This window comes from Falco naumanni, chromosome 1 (genome assembly GCF_017639655.2).
Source record: "Falco naumanni isolate bFalNau1 chromosome 1, bFalNau1.pat, whole genome shotgun sequence".
Taxonomy (NCBI): Eukaryota; Metazoa; Chordata; class Aves; order Falconiformes; family Falconidae; genus Falco; species Falco naumanni.
Window position 1 is genome coordinate 34,789,857 of NC_054054.1, and position 24,886 is coordinate 34,814,742.

The 24,886-nt window shown below is 36.1% G+C and overlaps 1 protein-coding gene across 11 annotated transcripts in view; it reads left to right on the forward strand.

Moving 5' to 3' along the window:
* Positions 1 to 24,886, forward strand: part of LCORL (ligand dependent nuclear receptor corepressor like) — an 85,484-nt gene that overhangs the window by 47,905 nt on the left and 12,693 nt on the right. For 5 of the 11 annotated variants that reach the window (XM_040588590.1, XM_040588611.1, XM_040588637.1 and 2 more), the window contains 2 exons: positions 7,890 to 7,980; positions 17,207 to 24,174. The exons of 1 other annotated variant lie outside the window; for it this stretch is intronic. In XM_040588590.1, the coding sequence (XP_040444524.1) occupies positions 7,890 to 7,980; positions 17,207 to 22,109 (4,994 nt within the window). In that variant the 3' untranslated portion in view covers positions 22,110 to 24,174. Of the gene's footprint in view, positions 1 to 7,889; positions 7,981 to 9,396; positions 10,983 to 17,206; positions 24,175 to 24,886 lie in introns of those variants that run through there. 5 more of the 11 variants (XM_040588644.1, XM_040588652.1, XM_040588600.1 and 2 more) reach the window with 4 other exon arrangements.

The following is a 24,886-nucleotide window of genomic DNA, read 5'->3' on the forward strand; positions in this document are numbered from 1 at the left end:
CTTAAGTTCAGAAGAAGGAGTCAGCTTTATTTTCCAGGTCACTAGAAGTATTTTTTTCCACTGAGCAGATCCAAGCTAAGTGCTAGCTCAATATTGAAGAAAGATTCTCTCGCTGAAGATGTCTGGATAATCTTCATATAAGAAAGCTTCTTACTTCTCTGCAGTATCTGTAGGCCGTATCTGGAGTACGCCCAAAATACTCAGGGCTGGCCCTTCCAGACCTGATACACCTGTGTATTGGGTTTACATGGCAAATTTTGGTAGCTGGCATCTTTGAGGGGAGGTCAGGGGCTGCCTGCCTTAGACACAGCCAGCTCTGCAACAGGCCAAAGTGGAGCACATCAGTGAGGTTTGCGGTGCCTCTATTTAAGGAAGAGCAAAAATGCTGGACAGGAGAGTCTGCTCAACACAGGAGGAGCGAGAAACGGCAGGATGAACAACAAAGTCAGAGGAGAAGGAAGAGGTGCCTCACGCACCATAGCAGTCATTTCCCTGCAGCACAAGAGAGAAGGCCACAGTGGAGCAGGTGTTCCCCTGCAGCTCATGGAAGAAAACACTCTGTAGCAGGTAGTCATATCGCAGCCCATGGAAGACCCCACATCAGAGCAGTTGGATATTTCCTGAAGGAACTGCAGCCTCTGAAGAACCCACGATGGAGCAGGGGAAAAGTCTAAGGAAGAAGGTGCTGTAGAAAAGAGTTGCAATGACTGTAACAGTCATTCCCAATTCTACTCGTGCCACCTGGGGGTGAGGGGGAGAGGTCAAGGAACTGGGAGTGAAGCTGAGCATGGGAAAAAGTAGGATGAGGAAGTGCTTTAATTTTTGTCGTCTTCTTATTATCCAAATCTATTTTCATTTGCAATAGATTCATTTTCCCCAAGTCTGTTTCACCTGTGATGGTAATTGGTAAGTGATCTCCCTGTATTTATCTTTCCCTGTTCCCCAGGGCTCAGTACTGGGGCTAGTCATGTTTAGTATCTTTATCAATGATCTGGATGAGGGGATCAAGGGCACCCTCAGTAAGATGACACCAAGTTGTGGGTGGGTGTGTTGATCTGCTTGAGGGCAGGCTGGCTCTGCAGAGGGATCTGGACAGGCTGGACTGATGGGCAGAGGCCAATCGTATGAGGTTGAACAAAGAGGAGCTGGGTCCTGCACTTGGGTCACAATGACCCCATGCAATGCTATAGCTTGGGGGAGAGTGGGTGGAAAGCTGCCTGGCTAAAAAGGACCTGGCAGTGCTGGTTGATGGCCAGCTGGACGTGAGCCAGCAGTCTGCCCAGGTGGCCGAAAAGGCCAAGAGCATCCTGGCTTGTATCAGATACAGTGTGGCCACCAGGACAGGGTAAGTGGTTGTCCCCCTGTTACTCAGCACTGGTGAGGCCGCATCTTGAATATGTGTTCAGGTTTGGGCCCCTCACTACAAGAGGGACATAGAGGTGCTGGAAGGCCCAGAGAAGGGCCGTGAAGCTGGTAAAGGGTCTGGAGCAAAAGGCTTATGAGGAGCAGCTGAGGGAACTGGAGTTGTTCAGCCTGGAGAAGAGGAGACTCGGGGGACCTTATTGCTCTCTACAGCTGCCTGAAAGGGGGTTGTGGACAGGTGGGGGTCAGTCTCTTCTCCCAGATGACTAGTGAGGAAATGGCCCCAGGTTGCCAGGGGAGGTTTAGTTTGGATATTAGGAACAATTTCTTCATTGAAAGGGTGGTCAAGCATTGGAAGAGGCTGCCTAAAGAAGTGGTGGAATCGGCATCCTTAGAAGAGTTCAAAAATGGCGTAGGTGTGTAGTGCTTAGGGACATGGTTTAGTGATGGATTTGGCAGTCCTGGGTTAATGGTGGGACTTGATGGTCTCAGAGGTCTTTTCCAACCAAAATGATTCTATCATTGCATTTTGATGACCTTTTTAATCTTATTTGTCCCTGCCTTCCTCTTGAGGGGAAGTGAGAGAGGGGCTGGGTAGGTGCCTAGCTACTGGCCAAGGTTAACCCATTGCACTTCTGGTACCGAATCATTCAGTGCTGTATTTGAGCACTGGCATTTAGGGATATCCAGCTGACACCTGACTGATAGCAAAGTCCCAGATTGTGCTCTACTTTCTTCTACATGTGGAAGTGTGGTAACTTGGCAGGGCACTTTAATTCCTGTGCATCTTGGTGGTAACTAAACAGGCAGTTACTTTGCCGTCAGTCAATTAGAAGCAACTGTCTCCAGAAGTACTTGTATCTTTTGTGCTCTTTTGTTTTGTTGTTTTTTTTGGTTTTTTTTTGTAATCCATGTAACTCTTAAGACTCTCCAGGCCTTGAAAAGAATACTCTGTATAGTGAAAGACAATTTGTTTTGCATGCACTGCACCTAAAAAAAATAGGGTGTTATTGTGTGTTTTTGCAATATTACTTGTCCTCCAAACTGAGCCAATGAAGAAGCAGCATCGTTGCAGAATAAAACACTGAGTGAGGAACAGTCTTGCAGTATCCTGCAGCAACTTTCTATTTTCTTGTGCACTCATGATGCTGAGCTCTGAGGAGTGTTCCCAGCAGCATTTAACTTTGATGCAGCTGTTTCTTTCCCTTGCTAGGTGTGGGAGAGTTGATAGTTCTCATGATGCAAAGCAAAATGACTTACAAAAGGCAGAAGTATAAGATACAAATAAATAATCTGTTCATTTAGCTGCACAAGCTTATTCTTGTTGCTGTATCTACTGGGAACATACTGGGAATGATAGTGTGTAAACATAGCAGAAAAACGCAAGAGAATTTGCATAATTTCCTTGTTTCGTTGATCCATCATAGACTGGAAGACATCAAAAGGTTGCTGGCAATGTGTGATGCATGAACTTTTTACCACTATCCTGTAGCTTTGTTGTTGTTGGATTATTCATATTTTTCCTACTTCTTCAATAATAGCCAAGTCAAAAATTCTGTTTTAAGTAATTTAAAATAGCATTTTATTATCCAGTTTAACAATACGCGTGTAACTTCACCGAAATTTATAGCAAAATAAGGGCTTTTCAATAACAGATGAGAAATTGGAAACAATTCTTAATTTCTGAAAAGTGGTTTCATGTCTCTTGAAAATCCATACTGCAGTTAGTATAGCAACTGGGATCACAGCATGTGTGGCCTCTTGATAGCTATGTTCAGGGCTATAGAAAGAATTCCAAACATTACTGAAAATAACTTTTTATTTTCTTAATACACTGTTTTTGCCATATGTATTGGGGAAAATATTGTGTGTGCATTTTGAAGGTACACATGCCATGTTCCTAAAGATAAATTGTATGAGCTGTAAATATATTCAAGAAACAGTTTGTTTAATACTTCTGCATGAAAAGGTCACCCTAAAAAAGTACATTTTTGAGGGGAGTAGGTGTTTGTTTCTTCCTTGGCTGCCATGGTGGCAAACAGCCAAGCTCCTTGTCAGACACTCGCTTGCTTGCTTCCCTCTCAGTGGCACAGGGGAGAAAACGGGAAGAACAGGAAGGAGAGCTCATGGGTTAAGGAAATAGTTGTTGCTTACTGCTTGCCATTATGAGCACAACAGACTCTGCTTGGGGAAAATTAACTGTAATTATTGCCTATTAAGTATTTAATTATTAATTCAGGTAGTGGAAACAAAAAAAACCCCTCATTACAACACCACCTTTCCTCCTCCCTTTCCCAGGCTCAGCTTCACTCCAGATTCCCTTGTGACCCCTGTGGTGCAAGGGGAATGGATGTGGGGTGTCCACAGTCTGTATCCAATGGTTTCTTTCTGCCATTGGGCTTCCTTCTGCTGTTTTCTCATTCTTTCTGATCCCCTTTTCTCTCTCCATCTAGCACTTTTTGCCCTTTCTTAAGTATGTTTTCCTAGAGGTTCTGCCCAAATAGCTGCTGGGCTCAGGTGTGCGCTGCGGTGGGTCTGCTGCAACCAGCTAGAGCCACCTTTGTCAGCACAGGGCACCCCTGGCCTCTCCTCGCAGATGCTGCCAAGACCTTGCCATGGACACCCAATATATAGCCATAAACTTTTCATCTGGCGGTTTTTCATTTTACAAAATAGCACGTCAGGTCAGCAAAAGGGGGCTAGTCAAAGCAGTAGGTAAGAACTGAGAAAAGGCTTTGGCATTCTTACTGCTAGTTTTGTGAAAACATTGTTTCCACATACAGCAGCACAGAAAACAGCCAGTGAAAGGCAAGCCATCAGAAAAGGTATTGAAGATGAGATAATGTCATTTTGTTGCTGTGACAAACCTTGTTGGAGTTTACCACAGTATGATGATTAAGATAAAGGAGGAGTTGTTATTTACAAAATCTCACAATATTACAACTAGGCAGGGCTTGCTGAAACTGCTTGAAAGGGAAAAACAGGTAAGGGGCAGCTTTTGCACAGCAGTTTGTAAACATATGGAACTGCTGTGGTAGGTGGCTGTGGAGGCAGACAATGTCATTGGGTTCAAAAAAGGCTTTGGACAACTTCTCAGCTAACAGAACCAAGGACAGAAACTAAAGCTAAAGTAGGCAGGGTTGTGTCTCTGAGATTCCTAATCCAATATAGCAGCTACTTGGAGAGCAGAAGGGGAATGAGCTGCAGATAGTGGCCAGGCTGATGTGCTCTCCCACACTGAGTGCAGTTTTTCCCATGCCTGGAGACTGAAGACTGAGTAGAGTAGGTTATGTGACCTAGTAAGGCAGTTCATAATAGCTAGCAAGAAGTTTCCTGAAACCCAGAAAAAAACAGAGAAGTTTGCTAGAATCAGTACAGAAATACCAGTTGTAGGAACTCAAGGATGACCCATACAGTTTCTGTTGCTTGTTCTTCGCCCGCCCCACCCCCCGCCGTTTCTCTAACATCACTGGTTTGGAGGAGTTTCAAGTGATTGTAGTCCCAATTATTTTGAAGATGACCTTTGTTCACAGTTACAGCTTGGTATTGCTGCACCAGATGATCTGGTGCTGAGAAGTAAAGGCCAGAGGTTGGGCCATTTCTTTGAAGTTCAATATTATTTAATATGCACGGAATTAACTTCATTAGAAGACTGAGCAGCAGACCTGAAAAACTTCCAATATTTTTTTTCTATAAAACCACCTTACAGGGTGGTTTTCGTGTTCCTGATCTCATTCAGTTCTTGTCCAGAATTCTTGACTAAATAGCTGGTTTGAGTGATTTGATAGAAATGATAGGAAGTTCTGACTCAGCTTAAAAAAAACCTATTCCTACCTTGCAAATAACAGGTTTTCAAGGTTCATTGTCCACCTGTCGGATGCCTCTTTGCAAACTTTTTGGACTTGTACCTACTGAACCAAAGTAAACATCTCTGCTGTCTATATATACATACATTGATTTCATTAGGTAGCATTTCTTTGTCAAAGCTTTATAGCAAATGCTCTCATTTTCCTACCAGTTGTGGGTGCTTCTTTGTTACAATGCTACTACAAAGCAGGAAGACCTATCAAAACCAGGAGCCACAGTGTATTTTTAATTAATCTTTTTGACTTATCGGCCCTTTGTGTATCCGCATTGGGGGTTTTGTGTTGTTTGGTTTGTTGTTTGTTTTGAAGTTTTTTTTGGGGGTGGTTATTTTTTGTTGTTGTTGTTGTTTGGGGTCTTTTTTGAGTGAAATCATTGAATAAAAGCGTGGTGTGTGGTGACTTTATCTGGTATTTTGTATGTATTATCACTTTTTTGGCATCTTTCACACTTTTTACTAAGGATCATCTTCCCATTAAGCATTGTTTTCAGGGAGTTGTCATATACTTAATAAGTTTTCTGTGTTGGAGGAACCAACTGTCTTGACCCTGAAATGACTTTGCAGTTCTGCTTATCCCTTGGAGACCCAAAATGTATCTAATTTTTGTTTCAGGAGCCTGCATTTTCAGTACTCTGTTCTTAGTCATTTTTCAACTCACTGATGGCCTTGTGTTGTCAAAACCAATTCTGAAAGACTGGAAATGAAAATTATTTTGGAATCTTGCAAAAGTACTTGGGTTTTGTTTGTTGGGATGTGTTTTCCTAAAAATGTAGTTAACTTCAATTTTTTTTGTAGATTGAATAGATAGAGATGATTAGTTCTTCATAACTTGCTAAGTTGTGAACTTTTAAGTAGGTTTTTCTCTAGTGACTTTGTCCAGTTATCTCTTCTAAACTTTTTTTATCTTAGTGCCTATGAATGTGAACTGAAGATGGAGAAACTGTTGTGAAACATACACGCATGAACACTTAAGACAGGGAGATGTACTTTGTATGACTGACAGAACACAGCAAACGAAACCTGTCTGTTGCACAGGACTCAGGGATGTTGTGAGCTTAGGTATTCAGGATACTTTACAGCTGGGTAGGCCAAATAGTCCCTGGAGAATATTTCTGTAGTGTTTTTAATTGACTTTTCCTTCTGGAATATCACGGCATCACAAAGGTTGATTAATGTTAACTAGTCCTTCCTTTAACTTTCTTAGGGTTAAGGAAGACTTTGAAAGGAACATACTTAGGAGGAAAGTAACATCTTTGACAAGTGCCATATTTATAAATATTTTTTACCCTTCTGCTGACTTTCAAACGCTACTTTTTGTCTCTTTACCCTTCTTCAAATAATACAAAATAGTTGAGGAAAACCAGTCAAAATTTCTCAAAAACAGTCCAAACCAAAGAGCTTGATTTGATTGTCACACAAAACTATTTCTTTGTAGTATTGGTATAAAGGAGAGTTTCCCTAACAATTTTTCTTACTTGTTATTCAAGTATTGGCATTTGGACTATTCAACCAATGCTTCATGTCTACATCTGAGGTTGTGGGGAAGTATATAGAGTTGACTGATGTTTTAGAAATAATACACATTAACATGAAGATGACAGTAATGTAAAAAGGGCTAGCATAAGATTGCTTGTAGAGTTGACTGTTGAGCTACATGTTGAAACTCAAAATCAGATTCACAGAGCTCAGGCACACAAAACAGCACAAGTTTGAAACAGAGAACCAAGGAAGAAAGGTATGAAATTAAATGTATTTAGGGGATTTATCTGTAATTTAAATGTGATTTTTTTTTAAAAAAAAGACTTAAACCAGGAGGAATATTTCAGGTGCTAACTAGTTTCTTTAATTTTTAACATTCTTAAATACTGATTTTAAAAAATACTGTTTTCTATTTCAATACCTCATAGACTTCAGCAGCCAACTAAATCTTGAATTTAACATTTGCCAATGACTTAACAGGGGGGACTCCCACCTAGTCTAGGTCTTTTCATTTCTCTAGTTTCTTTATTACATAGATGTGGGGGCAGCAGGGTAATAAGTGTAAACAAACTGTTACAACCTTTTATGACATGTCTCATATATTTAAAATGCTATATTGGGCTTGAGCTTTCATCCCAGTAACAGGGCTATTACTTTCTCATCCAGTAGCCTGGTCTGGTCTCATAGCTGACCCTGCTCTGAGGAAAGGGTTCATCTAGAGACCTCTTGAAATCCCTATTAGCCTGAAATATCCTGTAAGCGTATGATTTAGTTATGTCAGTTTTCACTGTAAGACTTGTTTGTTTACAGTATGTAAATGTGAATATATGAATGATAATATTATCAAGTGTATTGCCTTGGTTGCCTTGAAAGTAAACAACGCTATATATATACGTGCATATGTCATTTTTAGGAAAGTGGTCACGTGTTTCTGTTTAAGGCAGGTTCTTCTTTTAGATTTTATTCTGAGTGGATTTTTTTTCTTAGTTTTAAAAAGTTTTATTACAAATCAAATATATAAACCAATTTGCTGACATCTGACATTGTTAAAGGAATAAGATGTCAGAAATTTTACAGGATAAAGTAACTCCTTAAAAATTGTGCCATAGGTACAAACACTTGCTAATACAGTTTCTGAGATCATCCTTAAACAACTGCTATCACCACTACTCGTTCTTTGCAGGGGATGGAGTGCTAGATCTCTCTACAAAGAAAAGCGCAAGGTTGGAAGAACCAAAATATGATCCATTGTGTTCTGAAAACTCAGTGTCTGGGTAAGCAACATTTAGGACTCTCTTCAGCTTATGTAAAAGACAATCCAGGTTTCTCTTCTCTGAAGTCAGGGTTTATGTTCATAACATATTTGTATATACTGACACACACATGTGGTTCCTATTTTGCTTTCAAAAGAATTTTTGTCATTCATAGGTGTGTGTCTACGTATATATCATATGTTTCATTTGTCTTTTTCCTTTTTTTCTGTTTAAAGAAAAGTTATCAGAACAATCACCAAACTTTAGTTCATGTTACTAAAAATGAACTGAAAATTGATTACATAACACATTAAAAGTAATAGCACAGTAGAAGAAAATGTAAAGATATTCTTTCAGAGTTTATTTAGGAAACGTCAATTTTGGACAAAAATGACCATGTTAATATTTTAGACTTAAAATATTTTTCAGCTAACATGAACAAATTAAATTACTATTATCTATACTATTCCTTAATAAGAGAGAGAGGGAGCAAGCGTGTGAGAGAGAGCTCTTATCATCATACTTCTACTTACATCATGGTTCTGACTATGGTGTGTGGTGGCAAATGGTTAAATTTCTTTATTCAGCAACAAAAACATTATTGCATCTGCTGAAAGCTACCACAAATCTAGTGAAACACATTGTTTTGTTGGATTTTGTTATTATCTTGGCATCCTCCCATCCACTAGCCATAGCAGGACCCTTTTTGTCACCTGTACGTCTTACCAGATAACTTATTACAAATAGGACTACAAAGCAGTATTTGAATGATGTAAAAATGCATTTTATTAATTTGCTGATATGAAGAAGTTTTAAAATTAATATGACTTTGTAATTAGAGAGCTGTAAATAGTGGCTAGAAGTTTTTAAAACTGTGTTTTATTTTGCCAAAATGGACTTGATTGTTAGCTTCAGCACTTTATCTTACTGTTGTAGAAAGCCTAGTTTTGTGTAAGTCTGGGATGTTTGTGTGTAGTTATGTACTTATTGCTGCAAATTTTCTATGAGGGGGTTGACTCTTTTATTACTTGTTTAGCGGTAACGTCACGTTTCTACTAACAAAAACTCCTTCAGGATTTGGGTATTTAATGGAACGTTAATTGTATAATTAAAACTATAACAGTGTTGCTCTGCAAGTATGCGAACAAGGGAACATAGCAAGCACATGAGAATATTGCCAATACTGAGCTAGGATATAAAGTTCTTGGAAGGGCTGCTGTAGAAGCCAGCGTATGATTTTTGACACACTGTCCTACCAGAACTGTAACATTTTGCTAGGATAATCATTTAACTACCACAGCTCAAAGGCTTAAAAGTATCAGAAGCAGTGATGTTACCGAAGCAAGGAGTATAATAAAGGAGTGGACCCTTCCCTTCCATAGCTGTGTGAGAGTCTCTCATACATCAGTTTACCATCGTTTCATTCCATCCATCCAGGAGACTACACAGACACAGAGAGGACTATGTGGAAAGAAGTGCTGAGTTTGCAGATGGTTTGCTCTCAAAAGCTTTGAAAGACATTCAGTCTGGAGCACTGGACATAAATAAAGCAGGCATACTTTATGGCATACCTCAAAAAACTTTACTTCTCCACTTAGAAGCCTTACCAGCAGGAAAGCCTGCACCTTTTAAAAACAAAACTCGAGATTTCAATGATAGTTATTCATTTAAAGACAGTAAAGAAACTTGTGCAGTCCTACAAAAAGTAGCCTTGTGGGCAAGAGCTCAAGCAGAGCGCACAGAAAAAAGTAAACTCAGTCTACTTGAAACCTCAGAATTAAAATTCCCAACAGCTTCCAGTTACCTCCACCAGTTAACTCTACAGAGAATGGTCACTCAGTTTAAAGAAAAAAGTGAAAATCTACAGTATGAAACTTCAAGTCCTACTGTACAATTAAAAATTCCTCAGCTAAAAATAAGTTCTGTGTCCAAACCACAGTCTGATACTGCTGGTCTTCTGGATGTTATGTACCACGTTTCTAAAACCTCCTCAGTCTTAGAAGGATCAGCTCTTCAAAAATTGAAAAATATACTTCCTAAACAGAACAAAATTGAATGTTCTGGACCTGTAACTCACTCAAGTGTTGACTCCTACTTTCTGCATGGGGACCTCTCTCCTTTGTGTCTTAATGCTAAGAATGGGACAGTAGATGGAACCTCAGAAAACACAGAAGATAGTTTGGATCGTAAAGATAATAAGCAACCAAGAAAAAAACGTGGCCGCTATCGGCAGTATGATCATGAAATAATGGAAGAAGCAATTGCAATGGTAATGAGTGGGAAAATGAGTGTTTCCAAAGCACAAGGAATTTATGGGGTACCTCACAGCACTTTAGAATATAAAGTAAAAGAAAGATCTGGAACATTGAAGACTCCGCCGAAGAAGAAACTCCGATTACCAGATACTGGCTTATTTAATATGACAGATTCAGGGACTGGCAGCTGCAAAAATAGTAGCAAGCCTGTGTAGAATAATTCTTAGCAAATTGTTTTGTGTGTGTGTATATGTATGTCTGTATACACACACTATGTGAGAAATACATATGCTCACTCTGACAGAAGACGTGAAATTATACAGTTCAAAAACCACATACATGCCTTTTGAAAAATAGTTTTATTCAGGGTTTTCACTGTGGACAGAATTATAGAGTTGCTCACTTAATTCTGATAGTGTGTATTTAATATAATCCTTGTATAAATAGGTGAAAAGATTCAGGTTTTATTTAGTAGTCAATAGCATAAAGATGTTTTGGGAAAACAAGTATTTGTCATGTGAAGCATAATTTTTAATTGGTGAAGAACCACCCTACCCATTCAATAATCCATCTTATGGAAATACACAACCAAGGCTTAGCAGACTTTTATACTTCACAGAATACTTGCAATAAATTGTAAGTAACTCAGATTACACAAATCAAGGGTTTTTTTTTAAAGAGCTAGTTCCTTACAAGGAAGTGGATTTGTGAAGTATTAGTAGGGTATAGTACATTCTGTGAAAGAAAAAAAGTTCGTTACTTAAATATCCAATACAAGTAAGAAAAACATTTCATTACTAAAAATGTGTGTTTAGCAGGCATAAACTGCATTTTTTTATCATTTTAAGAAAATTTTGTTGTTTGTTTAGAAAGAAATTGGTGTTTACAAAGTGTACACTTATGAAATCTGAGAAATTACTGTAGTTATAGAATTATTAAATATGAAGATGAGATACTAAGAACATAAAATAATTTAAACTTTAACATAATTTTCCTTTTTAGTTTGACAAATAAGGTAACTTGTAAGGTTAAAAAGAAAGTTGGAATGCAACTTAGAGCATGTTCATAATGTGCACAGAATGAGCTTGAGAATGATTTGGGTTTGTTTGGATTTTTTTGTTTAAACGTGATGGTTAGTTGATGTTATGACTACTTAAAATTTATTTAAGGATTGTGTCACACTCCTATTGAAAAACCTCACTGTAACTGTAATGTATTTGCTGCTGTGACATTTCAAAACATTTTCAGTTTATCAAAATGAATACCAAGTTACATCATCATTTTGCTAATAACCAAATTTGCAGTTCAGGGTCTTGATAGAAATACAAATATTAAATGGTGAAGCTGTTTTGAACTTTCAAGAATATAAATTCTTTATAAATTTGGTAGCTAGAAGTTAGGCAGTTCACTTTAAATATGTGACTTTTAATAGAATTTAAGGGAGACCAATTACCTTCTTATTGCAGTTTTTACATGAATTTCAAAGTATTCACATTGGACTTTATATCATACTTAATTTTTTGTGTAATATCACAAAGTATATGTCTACATATGAAGAATGGGGGCTTGCTTCATACAGTCAATACTGAACATCAATGCCCTTTTCCTCTCCAAATGTTATTTTTTCTGTATACATCTAATTTGGCATAGAAAAAGACTTTTCTCCAACTTTTTATACATTTGGTGCATATGCATGATTTTTTATCCCCACTTAAATTTGCAGGTGTATAGGTTAATGATATAAATGAAACAGGACATTAGACGCATATGGGCCACATCAGGTAATTTGATTTATAGATAAACTTGCCATTAAATTCAGTGGAGAGCATACTGCAATATTGATGGCAAAATCTAGCCCATATTTATTAATGCTACTAAAAAATAACTTCCATTTTAAAACAGGATAATCCTTTGAAACTGCACAACCGATGTCTCAGTTCTTTGGTCTCTCAGATCTATACTGAATCTTCTTCAGTGGTGAAGGTTTACTTGCATATTACAGAATGAATCCTTTTTTGAAGCAGAAGTGTACCTGATAACAAGGAGGTCACAAAACAGCAGATGTCAGGGTCATCTTTTTGTTTTAAAAGAATTAAGCCATATTTTGTGAGGGACAGAAGGATTAATTTGTGAATATATCCCCACTGAAAAATGAAGCTGAAAAAAACTTAAATGTTTCAAGATTTGTCTTTATACAGTTTTACTTGCAAAAATTTTGGGCTTCAATATATTGCCTAATATTTGTACCGTACTGATGTTTTCTACTTCTCAGACAATGTTATAAATATCAGTCAGAAGTTTATATTGAAGGCAAGTTACAGTCTTTTTATGTCATTTAAAAGATGACCTGACCAAAAAATTAACAGGATTCATAAAATCAGGGATCATTTTACTATTGACTTAACAGTACTCAGTAGTTTTGTATGTAATATTATAATTAATTTTCAACATTTTAGTACTTGTATTTATTTTTTGGTCAGAAATAGTATATTAAAATATTTTTTGATAGTTTATAGATTATACTCAACCTGTAAGTGTTTAAAGGAACAGAATTATTTGTTTCTAATTATTAGGCTAACCTTTGATTACACAACTAAGGAAAGGCAGGGAAATGTGTAGATTCTCCTTCCCCAACCCCTATGTATTCCATTAAATGTCATTTAAATTACACATTTTGAACTGTTTTGTATATTCAGTTACCAGTCACTACTTAGTAATTGACAATTTCTGAAAATTCCTGTTTCAGCAGAATTTTAAATGAAGGCGAAAGCAAGCCCTACATGCTTTCTACTTATTTGAATGTTTCTCAAGTATTTTATATTAAAAAACAGTGCCTCTGTTTTTAGAACTACTGCTCAGTAAAGCTGTTTAAACCATTTCTGGTAGCTAATGACAATTTTATATTAAATTGTATATTAACTTTAGTGAGACTGATTTTTTTAGTTGTTTACAGTACAAATACTTGTATTTGTTTTTTAATTGCAGTATTTCCATTGTCGCAGTAATTTAGTAAAACTCTGTGGCTGCCTTGATTTTTGACAGATTTTTGTTAACAACTGATTTTTAGGCAATTAGTTATATTTATGCATAAATCAATTGCACTATAATTCATGAATTATTTATTACAATATTTTCTAATGAATTCCATGTATTTGTCTTGTGTTGTAAATGTACTGTAATTCTGTTTCTTCTTTGTGTTGTTATATTCCTAAATCTGATTGTATGAATTTAATTGTTTAGTTAACGTGTTTCTACGTTGTAATTTGTAGTAAAGCACTTCAATGCTTTTGCACATAAATTTACAACACTGATGTGTGATTGATTTTGCTCATTCAGTAAAAAAAAAAAAGAAAGAAACAAAAACCTGTACACTGACTCATTTGACTTACTCCTGAGGCACAAGTTTATTAGCAGTGGCATAAGATAAAGAACTGTACGAATTAAGCACATAATGACTAATGTACTATGAGAATTTTATATATCAGAAATAGTAGCTTTAAGGAAGGAAGATTTTGTAGAAATTATACATAAATGAGAAGATATTCAGAAAACTGATTTTATAATAGTTACATCCTTTAGTTTGCAGCTAAAAATTATCTATTATATATTACAGATAATATATAGCTTTTTTTGAAGGATTTATTTAGTGAAGTCAGAAAACAAACATTTCTCTGAGACAAATTTATATTTCTAGAATAGTTCTCTACTGTTTGTATGAGTACCTGAGAGTATGTTCTGTTTCCAGTTTTGTTCCTGTTCCCAGCCTGCAAAGAAGTTGCTAGATTGATCCATCTTACCTGTTTCTGGATGACAGAGGATAGAACGCTAGGGAAGGACATCTTTTGGGAGTCCTCTGATAGAGCTCTTTCCTGATAGTTTTTTGGATTTGTGGAGGAGGCAAAGGTTTACTTTTTTACACATAAAATAACATGCTGAAAGGCTAGTACGTAACCCTGTCACATCTCTGCCTTTGTGCCAGTTTTGGACACCGGTCAACGCCCACTCCATGCTATAACTACCCCTGCCCTCTAGCAGGGAAATAGTGTCACTCCGTGCGTAACTTTTTTGTCTTCAGAGATACTGTGCACAAAAGGTACCAGGGGAGCAGTGCATATTGATCCTCACACCTCTCAACCCCTCCGTTTCTTACCCACTCTTTTATAGCCATCTTTTTTTCTTGTGATTTGTAGGTAGCATAAGACTTCTGAGAAGGAAGTGTGCAGTTGTGAGGGTGATAGCTCTTCTTCTGTGAAATTACTGTTTAAGCCTTTTATCTTGAGGATAGTCTAAACTACTGTATGACAACACAAATTCAAAGGACTATAGGAAGAAATTATGGGAAACCGAAATATAATTCCATAATTATATTGAAAAGTTACTAAAAATTAGTTTGTTTAAAAATATAGACATCTCTATAGAGAGACAGTTTGAAAGAAAATGTGTTGCTCTAACATTTTAAGTTGGTTGCCATTTAGGAACAGAGCTTACTATGCAAACAAGTAAGGGACTAATGTGTTTTCACAGACTTGGAAGAACATTTGGAGCGTGGTACCACTACAGTAGAATAGATGAAGTTAAGTTGTCTGTGGTCTTTAGAAACTAACACACGTGAAAGGAAAGCGGTTGATAGATGTTATGCAAGGGTAGATAACCAGGAAAGAAATCATATTGGAAGAATGTCCAATATGTCTATGATAACCAGGATATTACTTTATGTAACAGGCTGATCTCCACATAGCAAATTCAAAGCAGTTTTGAGGCCTTTGGAAGTTTTGGTTACTGACTGAGAAGGTTTTAGGGCTCTGGAAGTTTCTCCCAACAATAAGCATAATATAAATAGTAGTTACGAATACAGGTCCTCTACAATTAGAGCTCTGCAGTGAAACTCCATTAGACATACCTTGCAAGTCTAGACAGACAGAAAGATAACTGTCCAGAGATTCAGTCTAAAGACTGTACTACAGCCTTCTTTTTAGCAAATGAGTACTTAACAAATTTACTGCAACTTACGAAATAGTACTGAAGACCTAGTGCCATGTTCATCTTTTTCTGTCTGGCCTTTCAGAACATTACTTAATTAAAGTCATAGTGCTGGGGAGGGCAATTAATTTTTATCCCTAATTGTATTACTGGAATAAGCTTTGATTTCACAAGTGTAGTGATAATGTTTCAACACCTCATGACTCCTGAGTTTGTTGGACTGAGTCACTCAGACTCTCCTCAGTGAAGTGGAGGAGAGTTTAACTGTTTGAAAACAGTTAAATCCTGATAATGATGTGCCCTTGAATAATGCTGGGTTTACTTTAGATTGCAAGTGGAAAGTTTTTTTTTTTTTTTTTTTCTTTTTAAGACTTCAATTATTTCGGTTTAAAAATAATTGCAATTTCAGCTAGTACCATCACAATTATCTTAAGCTTTTATGAGTTAGTTATCATCTAGATGCTTGATTTTGAATATATTCTGTTTCATACTGAATATTGCAGGAGAAGGAAGAAACATAAGGAATGACTAAGTGTAATTGGCTGTCTTTAAGCTCTAAACATTAAAATCTGTGTGGGTCAACAAAAGTACAAATTTGCATGTGTAACTTCCAGTTAGAAACCTGAAGCTAAAAGTTATTATTGATGCTAAAAACATCAGGTATGAGATAATTAATGAATAGGTAACTTTATGTAAATACAGCACATTAAATTTAAAATATGTTTGTTCCTTGATAATACAGTTGTAAACCTAATCAAAATGAATTTTTGCAAAGTGCAGGTTTAAATGCAAAAAATGGGAGATAATAGTAGGGCAAAAAGTTAGTGTCATGTTCAGAGTTTGGTGATATGTTTAAACAATACATACTTTTCTAAAACAGAATTCCTCTAACCTTTTCTGTCCATGCAATTGGTTTCAGTAAAACATTTGAATTAGCTGTTAACTATCTGTTGATAGTTGCTATCCAGCAAAAGGATTTTGTATTTAATTGAAGAAATATCTGTATTAATTTCTACCATGGAAAACTTTCAGCTTTTCAATATAAATGATTGATTAGGTAAGTAGTGACATTAGTTTTAATAATTTATAAGAAATTAATTAAATAGTTAAGGTAGTGTAAGTGATCTTATTTTGAGTTAATATTTTTGAGAACGTCTCAGAAGTCTTATTTAGATATAGGCCTACCCTGTATTCGAGATTTAAAGGATATTAATCTTTATCACAGAAGTTGTTTATTCCAGTGGTGATTATCTCTGTTTCTGTTTAAAGAAGGAATCCGTGTGTGTGTGTGCATGCACGCGTGTATGTGTGTCTAATATATCGCAATGAAGAGCCTGTGATGCACCACTGTCATTTATTTAAAAACTAGAAGAAAACTCTTATCTGCAAAGAACAGTGACAGTAGCAAGTGGCTATTTTTTCAATATTCCATTAGCCTATTAAGTGTTCTTTAAAAGTATTTAAACAAAAATGTCTTTAGAAGGATCTTTTGAGTATCCTGAAGAGCTTTCAATACACTTTAATGTATGAACAGCTTAGGATGGGATTCAGGAGAGATGGATCCATTCTTGTCTCTGCCACAACCTTTGAATTGTGACCTTAGGCAAGTAATTTACCCTCTCTGTGCCTCAGTTTGTGAAATGGGAGTAATACGAAGCTCCTTAGGTTCTTGGTGAGGTTTTTCTTTAATGACTAAGGTAGTCTGATATATCAGAAAGTTAACATTCTTTAATCTCGTATCTAAATTACGTTTAGATATGAGAAGCTATGTTTCAAACTATTCTTTTTGTCCCTTAATTTCTTCCTGATTATTTTACTTATAACAGGACTATCGCTGCTATAAAATGCACATCATTGCTAGTGACACTTGCAAGTATGATTGAATAGTGCAAATAGAACAGAACTGTTTTGCAAACTTCAGGGGTTTAGGCTTGAGTTTAACCATTATAACAAGTATTAGATATGGTGTTTACTGTAATTTATATTTTGTTTTGATTTGTTTTCATTTTCAGTTCAAGCTCAACAGCTGATGCAAATTCAGAGGAAACAGCTAATTTGGAAAAAGGAAAATCAACACTAAACAAAGTTTTGGAGTCTTTTTGTTCATATCACTGGCAACAGACTTTGGCTATGTTAAAATTTTTAATACAAGATGAAAATGTTCCTATAGTTTGCAGTTGCAAGCAAACACATTTGGTCCACTCTGAAACTCCCAATTCCCTTACTGAAGAGGATGTTCACATTTCATTTTGCAATTGCAATGGACATATGCTAACAAAAAGGTGCTGTTTACAAAATCAACAACCAAACACTTGTTTACCACCTCTGTCTGTCTGTATTAAAGATTTCCATTCTTTGTCATGCCAAGCTGTAGCAATGGGATGTATTAAGACAATGATGAACAAAGCATGTAGTTCTCATAAGTATTGTGCTGAACAAATGCAAAATTGTAACAGGCATTCTGTGAAAGCAGCAGCATGTACATACTCAACTAAGGACTGTGATCTCTTGAACAGCATTAAAAATTCAAATAGATCCCGCAGCCCATCACCGCCTCCGCTATCGCCTGTACAGAGTAAAGAATTTGAATCTTTGGAAGGATCTGTTATAGATTTTCCAACTTTAGACAATGACAAACTTGAAATATCCATCAACCAGCCTCCATCCCTCTTGCCAGCGGAAGGAAACGCAGGAGAATTTGAATATGAAGGTAGAACATGCAGAGGAAAAGAGACCAAATATTCAGATGGAATGTTGCTAGCAACAGACCAAGAAAGCAACAATTACTATGTAACTTCTGAGAAGGCTGAGAAAGGTGAACATTCTTACATTTTTCAAGATTTAATGGATCGTATTAATGAAAAGTTAAAATCAATAGACACTACAGATATAGCAACAAATCTTCTAAAACTTTCTAGCAGTGACAGGGCACCAGAAAATGATGTCAAATTAGGAGACTTCATAACATCTCTCTTGCATAATGCTAAGGCAAGTGATTACAGCTTTATGGAATTACTTCGCCAACATGATAAACAAATGGAAAATAAAATTATCCAAACAAGATTTCGCAAGCGTCAGGAAACTTTATGTGCAATGTATAATTCTCCTGATTCACCATTCATTCGGCGACAATCTTTGCAAATCAAGAGGGAGCTTGCAAGCCTTGATGAAACTCTTGTAAGAAAAAAATCAATTTCTGAGAGAAATGCAAAGAAATCTACAAAAAAATTGGACAAAATATATCCAAATAAAAGACAAAGTTTTACGGTCGTAGAAGATGACACTTTGCAACATTTTGAAAGTAATCCATATGTGAATTGCCAAACCAAACCAATGTGCTTTCCAGTTCACCAAACAGAGTCTTTCGAACTACCTCTTACTAATTTTCAAACCAGCTCCAGCTTTTTAGTTCTTTCAGAAAACAGTGCTGTTGCAGCCAGCCAGGTAAAACTTGCAAACACACAAGGAGATTATGCAACCTTAAAAGAGACTGATGAGATTCCTTTAATGGACGAAAGTAATGGAAACTTGGGAAGAACTAAATGTAACATTGTGCCCCCTGGATGGTACTCTGTGTATGTAACGAACAATATTGTGTTTAGGAACTCATCCAGTGCAAAAAAGTCTTTAGAAAGTTTGGAAAAAATGAAAATAAATAAAGATGTTCCTGCTGAAAGATGCAGTGACATAAGCAAAATTGTGAGAGACACAAATCTGCAAGTTGTTGTAGAGCGTTTAGAAGATACAATGAACTTTGCTAGAAAGACTAACAGCTCATTGTTGGAAACTTACAAAATCAGCCAAAAATTAAAAGAGAATGTTTATGAACAGTTTATGAATGCAGCTGCTAGAAGAGTCTTACCTTTCAATCTGAGTGAAATGGGATGCACAGGACAAAGTTTCCTTCCACGTTCACCTGTACTAAGCAGCAGTAAAATCAAAGCTCTGTGTGTGACAACAAAGAAACAAGAAATGGTTATAGATCAAGAAATTAGTGATAGCCTTTTGAAATCTCTGACCTTTGATTCATCCAGTTCAGCTTCCAATAATGGGGACTCGCATACAACTTCTGAAGCTGTGGAGATCTCATCTCCCTTAAACTACTCTAGTCCTATTAAGCTTATGTTTGTCTCGGAGGTTAATAGTAGTGAAGGAGTCAAATATACTTTGACATCTGCAGCTGCATCTTCTAAAGGAAGCACAGATATTTGTTTGTTTCAGGGGCATGCAAACACATTGTTAGACAAAAAGGCCACAGGAGCTCTTTCTCATGCAATCTGTGTCAAGGATTGTGATTACAGTGAAAATGATACCAAGGAGGAGTCAAGCTGTGTTTATGCAGAAGCAATTACAAGTTCTTGTCCAGTTGGTCAAGCTAATTTAAATGATGCGAAACAGAATGACAAAGTTGCGGAGAAATCAAGCAGCAGTGAATCAGTTTTAAAAAGAAAACCTGGTAGACCAAAGAAAATAGGTCCTCAAGTTGTTAAGCAGGTTAAGAGACCTATTGGACGGCCTCCAAAACCAAAAATAGACGTAACTGAAAGCACAGAACCTAGACCTGAACTTAGCAGTGATAGTCGAGGTACCAAATCTGCTGCAGCAGTAATGGAAGAAGTTAATAGCAACAAAAACATTACTGTGACAGTTGTTTTTGGAAGGTCAAGAAGGACAAAGAGACATGTTTCTGAAGGTAATCTAAATGTAATCAGCATTCTGCCCACACAGCGCCTTGATTCTAGTTTTGCCAATGACCACAGTAAAGCAAAGCATAGTGCAGAAACTGAAAATGCTTTGACTGAAATAGTAAGAGCCTTACAGAATTCTTCTACTGAAAACAAAGTCTGTGGTTATGACTATGTCAGACCTATCAAGAGTAACCTAGCGTCACCGCATCCTTGCAGCAATATTATACAGCCAATTAAGAAACCATTAACCACCATTCGAAAACCCGGTAGGCCAGCAAAAGTAAAAATCTCTGGCATATCAGTAACTGTTAATAGGGTTTCACCTCAGGAAAGAAAAGTGAGTATTAGCAACTGTTTGCCTCCTTTGCAACAGCAGAATGTGTTGGAAAAAAACGTACCACAGGAGAGAAAAAATCAACTGTGCAATAACATAGGTCAAGTAAAGAGCATGCGGAAAGATTCTAGAGAGGATGGATCAAACAATGTTATCACAACAGTGTCAAGAAAACGTGAAATTCCATTGAGACATTCTGCTAGAGACAGAAAACCCTCGCTGCATTTTTTACATTCATTAGCATCTTCTAGTGCATTTACTTGTAGAAGTGCCTTACTACATAAATCTTACAAACTCCATTTGAAAAAAGCTAAAGATCGAAAGGAAAAACACAGGCAATCAAGTCAGAGCACAGCATCCAAAGATACCTCAGAACTGAGAAATTCAGGAAATACAAAAAAGGGTCTTAAGGATGGTGAATTTGGGCCCATTAATGAAGTATCATTGGATCCCATTTTTTCATCGAATCCCTCTCTCAGGTGGTGGCCTATTTCCACTTCAAGTGACACTTTGTTGGAAGAACTAAATAATAGATTTGAACAGATAACTAATACCTGGTTGCGAGTGGGGGGAAATGAGTTTGATAAATGTGTATGTGAAAAAAGGGATCCCACTGAACAAGACTGTAGTACTGAAATGTCAAATCCTTTAGACTCCTGCCTTGTAGAACTTGAAACATCACCTATAAGAATGCTTTTTCAGAAAAAGTGTAATATGAATGAACTCTGCACCTGGTTTATGCAAACTACAGAAACACAGTCTCTCTCTCTAGTGAGGAAGGCGAATGCCCGCAATCCTTTAGAAGTAGTTAGTACTAGAGAGATAAAGATGGAAACTAAACAACCTGATCTTAGTACTTGCCCTTTCAGAAAGCACTTTAAAAAGTTTGCACTATCCTCTCCTTCTAAACCAGCAGGGAAATTACAAATATTACATAACATGGTGAGGTCTCCAGTCTTGAGCATGAAAAGTAATTTCACGTTAGCCAGATTAAAAAGAAATGAATTTAAGAAGTTACAGCATGATAGGTGGGGACAAACAAAAAAGCTCTATAGTCAGCCTCCTGGAGGCTGGAAATCAAAAAAGAAAAATTTACAGTTCTTTTGCCAAAGCCAGTTGTTTAAAAGTACAAGTGGGGAAACCAATGATGAAATGCCCAAGCTCCAGGAAAAAAATACAGTAGAAATCCAGCCCACTCAGACTTTGGTTGAGTCTCAGAGTAGCCTCTTGCCAACTGAAAATGAAGCCAGAGATGCATTTGTTCAACAGATGATGGGATCTTCTGACTTTAACCCACATCCTGGTTTAACAAATATACTTAAGTCACATGCAGAGACAAATGGAACAATTTGCTGCCAACAAAATGTTAGAAAAGAACAAAGCCAAGATAAACTGTTTGAAAATACTTGGAAAACCAAAACCTTTAAAGATTGTAGGATATTTCTGAGAAAAATCAACCATATTGAGCAGCACAATTCATTTAAGTTAAATAATGTCATTTATTCTGCTGAAGCTGTTGAAAATAAAAGCACTCAGACCTATATGGAAGAAAAAAGACATCCTCTTTTAAGGTCCCATTCTACTAAGCAAAATGCATTAAAGAAACAAGAAAATGAAATGGAAACATCTAAAGGATCTAATTCTTCTAAAGTGACTGAAAGGCTGGATAACCAGTTTCACAGCAGAAAATTAAGTAGTGTAAACCATGATGATAATCCTTCTGGTAGTTCTGAAGTTCTTATCAGAATAAACAAAAGAAAAACTCCACAATGGGAGACCACTGATACAAATATAAGAAAAAAGCATAAGAGACAGTCATGCAGTAGTGGACAAATGGCAACTTATTACCCAAAGTACCAAGTAGGTAAGTTCCTGTTCCCCCCTTCATCCTAAAATTCCAGTCTTTGGAATCTCCAAGAATTGGAGAAGTCAAACAACTAAGCACTTTGAATACTTTTTTTTTTATTGCATGATACTCATTTTAATTTCAGGGAAGTCATGAAATTAAACATTGTATAGCATCAGAATAATGCAGAAAGTGCAATTTTAACTTGTATATAGTACTTTACACAAATCTTTCAGCTAAAATAGGTGTGTTACATTCTATTATGGTGATAAGACACCAAGATTAAAAAAAAAAAAAAAAGAGCTAACTAATGTAATTCAGATGGACAGACAACAGATTGAGTTATGGCATGTCTGAAGTCAGTCGCAACTGATTACTGATTTTAAAAGGAACAAAATATTCTGCTCTGTAGCTTCTTATATTGGGAGGAAGGGTAAATTATAAAATGAAATAGAAATTCAGTGTATTAACATATAGTTGTTTAAAAGAAATTGTCATTGATTCTGATATAAATCTGTAATAGTTTTATAATTATAGAGTAAAAAATAGTACTAGATACTTCTGAGAAGTATTCAGAGATCATTTTAACATCCATTCAACACCAAATGAAATCTGCTGACTTTAAAGGGTTTGCACATTAAATCCTTAACAGAACAATTAGAAATGCAAAATTATTCTAGACAAATACAATATACAGTTACTGTGTTAAATGCATTGGCTTGGAATCTTTTTAGGCTGGTGTGAAATCCATTTTTAAAGCTAGATATTTATAATGCATCATAGTACAGCTGTGATCTCAGAAAGGCTATTCTGTTATTTACAAAGAAGGTTCACTTACAAAATTATTTCTTCTGTTCGGTGAAGAGATCTCCTTAAACAGAAGTCTTAACTCATTTCCACAAAATAAATAAGGTGTAAAATACCAAGTAAAAAAAAAATAAAATTCTGCAATAGGAATTAATTATTGCAGAAGTATTCATTTGTAGAAAAGATACTGTATTAGCTAGTTCAATTATGTTGTCCAAAGAATAAAAAAAAAATTCAGAATATCAGACCAAATCTTATGTCCCCCTTTGTATTGTACGTTGTAGAAAACTATCCCTGATAATAAATTGAAAAGTTAATTTAAGTTGTAATATAAATAACGTTATGGCTTTTGTATACTTTATTTCTTTTGTGCTTTATGTAATATATGAAGCTCTTCATATTTAGTTCATTCAATGTAACTCTGCTTTTCTGAAGTACAACATTTTTTATCTTTAGTCTATTATTTTGTATTTTATTTCACTGATTTGGGGCCAAACTCAACACAAAAAACTTGGTTTTAAGAAGTTAAAACCTTGACACAAGATTGCTATAAAAAAGCTAGAACTAGAAAAGGAAAGGGTAACACCTATCTGTTCCTTTTTTGCAAATGAAGACAGAGCTCTCTCATACTTTTATTTCATATTTTTGACTGTAGTTGAGAAAATTTTGGATTCAAACTATATTAATCTTTAAACTTTTTCTTGCTATGGCAATGTAAGACCTATTACTGTGATATGGTCTCATGTTAGTTTTAATTGGGACTCAATTTTATTTACCTGATAACTTTCTTCGTTTAGTTTTGTATCTTTAGGAAATCTGATAACTGTTTTGATATTTTACATTGTTTCATTTACAATTTTTGTTACTTTCCCTTTTACTCATAGTTTCTCATATCAATCGTTGTCTTTAGAAAAGATATGATAGAAAGTTCATTGATAAAGGAAATGTTAAAAAACAAAGAATTACGATTCTGGATTTTTCTCCACACTTGAAACCCCGAATCTTTTTTCAGGGTTCTCTTGTGGTATCGGGATTGTCTGGTATAGAAATGGATGTCTTGTTTTGGCATGTTGATTCAACATTGTGTACTGTCTGCACTAGCCAAGGAAATCATATAAACATTTTTAGTCTAGAGTATACCTACAGGCTAAAAAGAAGGTACATGATTTCTAGCTGTGCATGCAGGTGTTTTCAAACATAATTGCTGCATCTGGAAGTTCAGTGCATATGAAAACATCATTATTCATTCGTATGTTCTTTGGACTCTATCTTTGTTGGTGTGATATCATAAATTATATCATTGTTCCATTGTCATGCTTGAAATGTTCTTACATACACATTTATGGTCAACATTTGAAGTTTTTCTTCCAAGTTTTACTGATCTTGGTGTCTGACCGAATATTCTTGAAAGAGGGAGGTGGTGTGATGCTGTTTTATTGCAAAGCACTGTGGCAGGTAGGCAGAATATTAGTATCAAATTTTTATGTATACTCAGTTTTTGTTAAAATGTGCAAGTGGGAATAAAGCATTGAGTTCTTGCAGCTCAAGGTAGTATCAAGCAACTGGAACTAGCCGTTTACTCATGGTAGTAATAGAAGAGAATTAATCACTTTTTCATATTGCCTGTTTTTTTCAAGATAAGGTGGATGGTAGACATATTGGTCCATATGCTGTTTGTTACTACTTGACTTTTGAACTGTTGCTTCATCAATGCATTTGATGTATGATGGGCAGTTTCTTTTTACTGTAAATCTATGTTCTGACCACTTTTATTTCTTTAGCTCCACTGAAACATTATTACTCGCTGTGGTGGCAAGCAAAATTACGTAAGCATGTTTTTGGGAAAGCATTTATCTTTTCTTTCCATAAGAGTGATTCAGTGTGTTTCCTTATAAGACTAAAGATCCCACTTGCATGACTTGGCCAAAAGGCCTCAAGAGAGCCAAGCTAAAATAAGAGAAACTGTTATCCAACAATAAAATGGGACACTGTAAAAGACTCCATATTAGGAACTTAC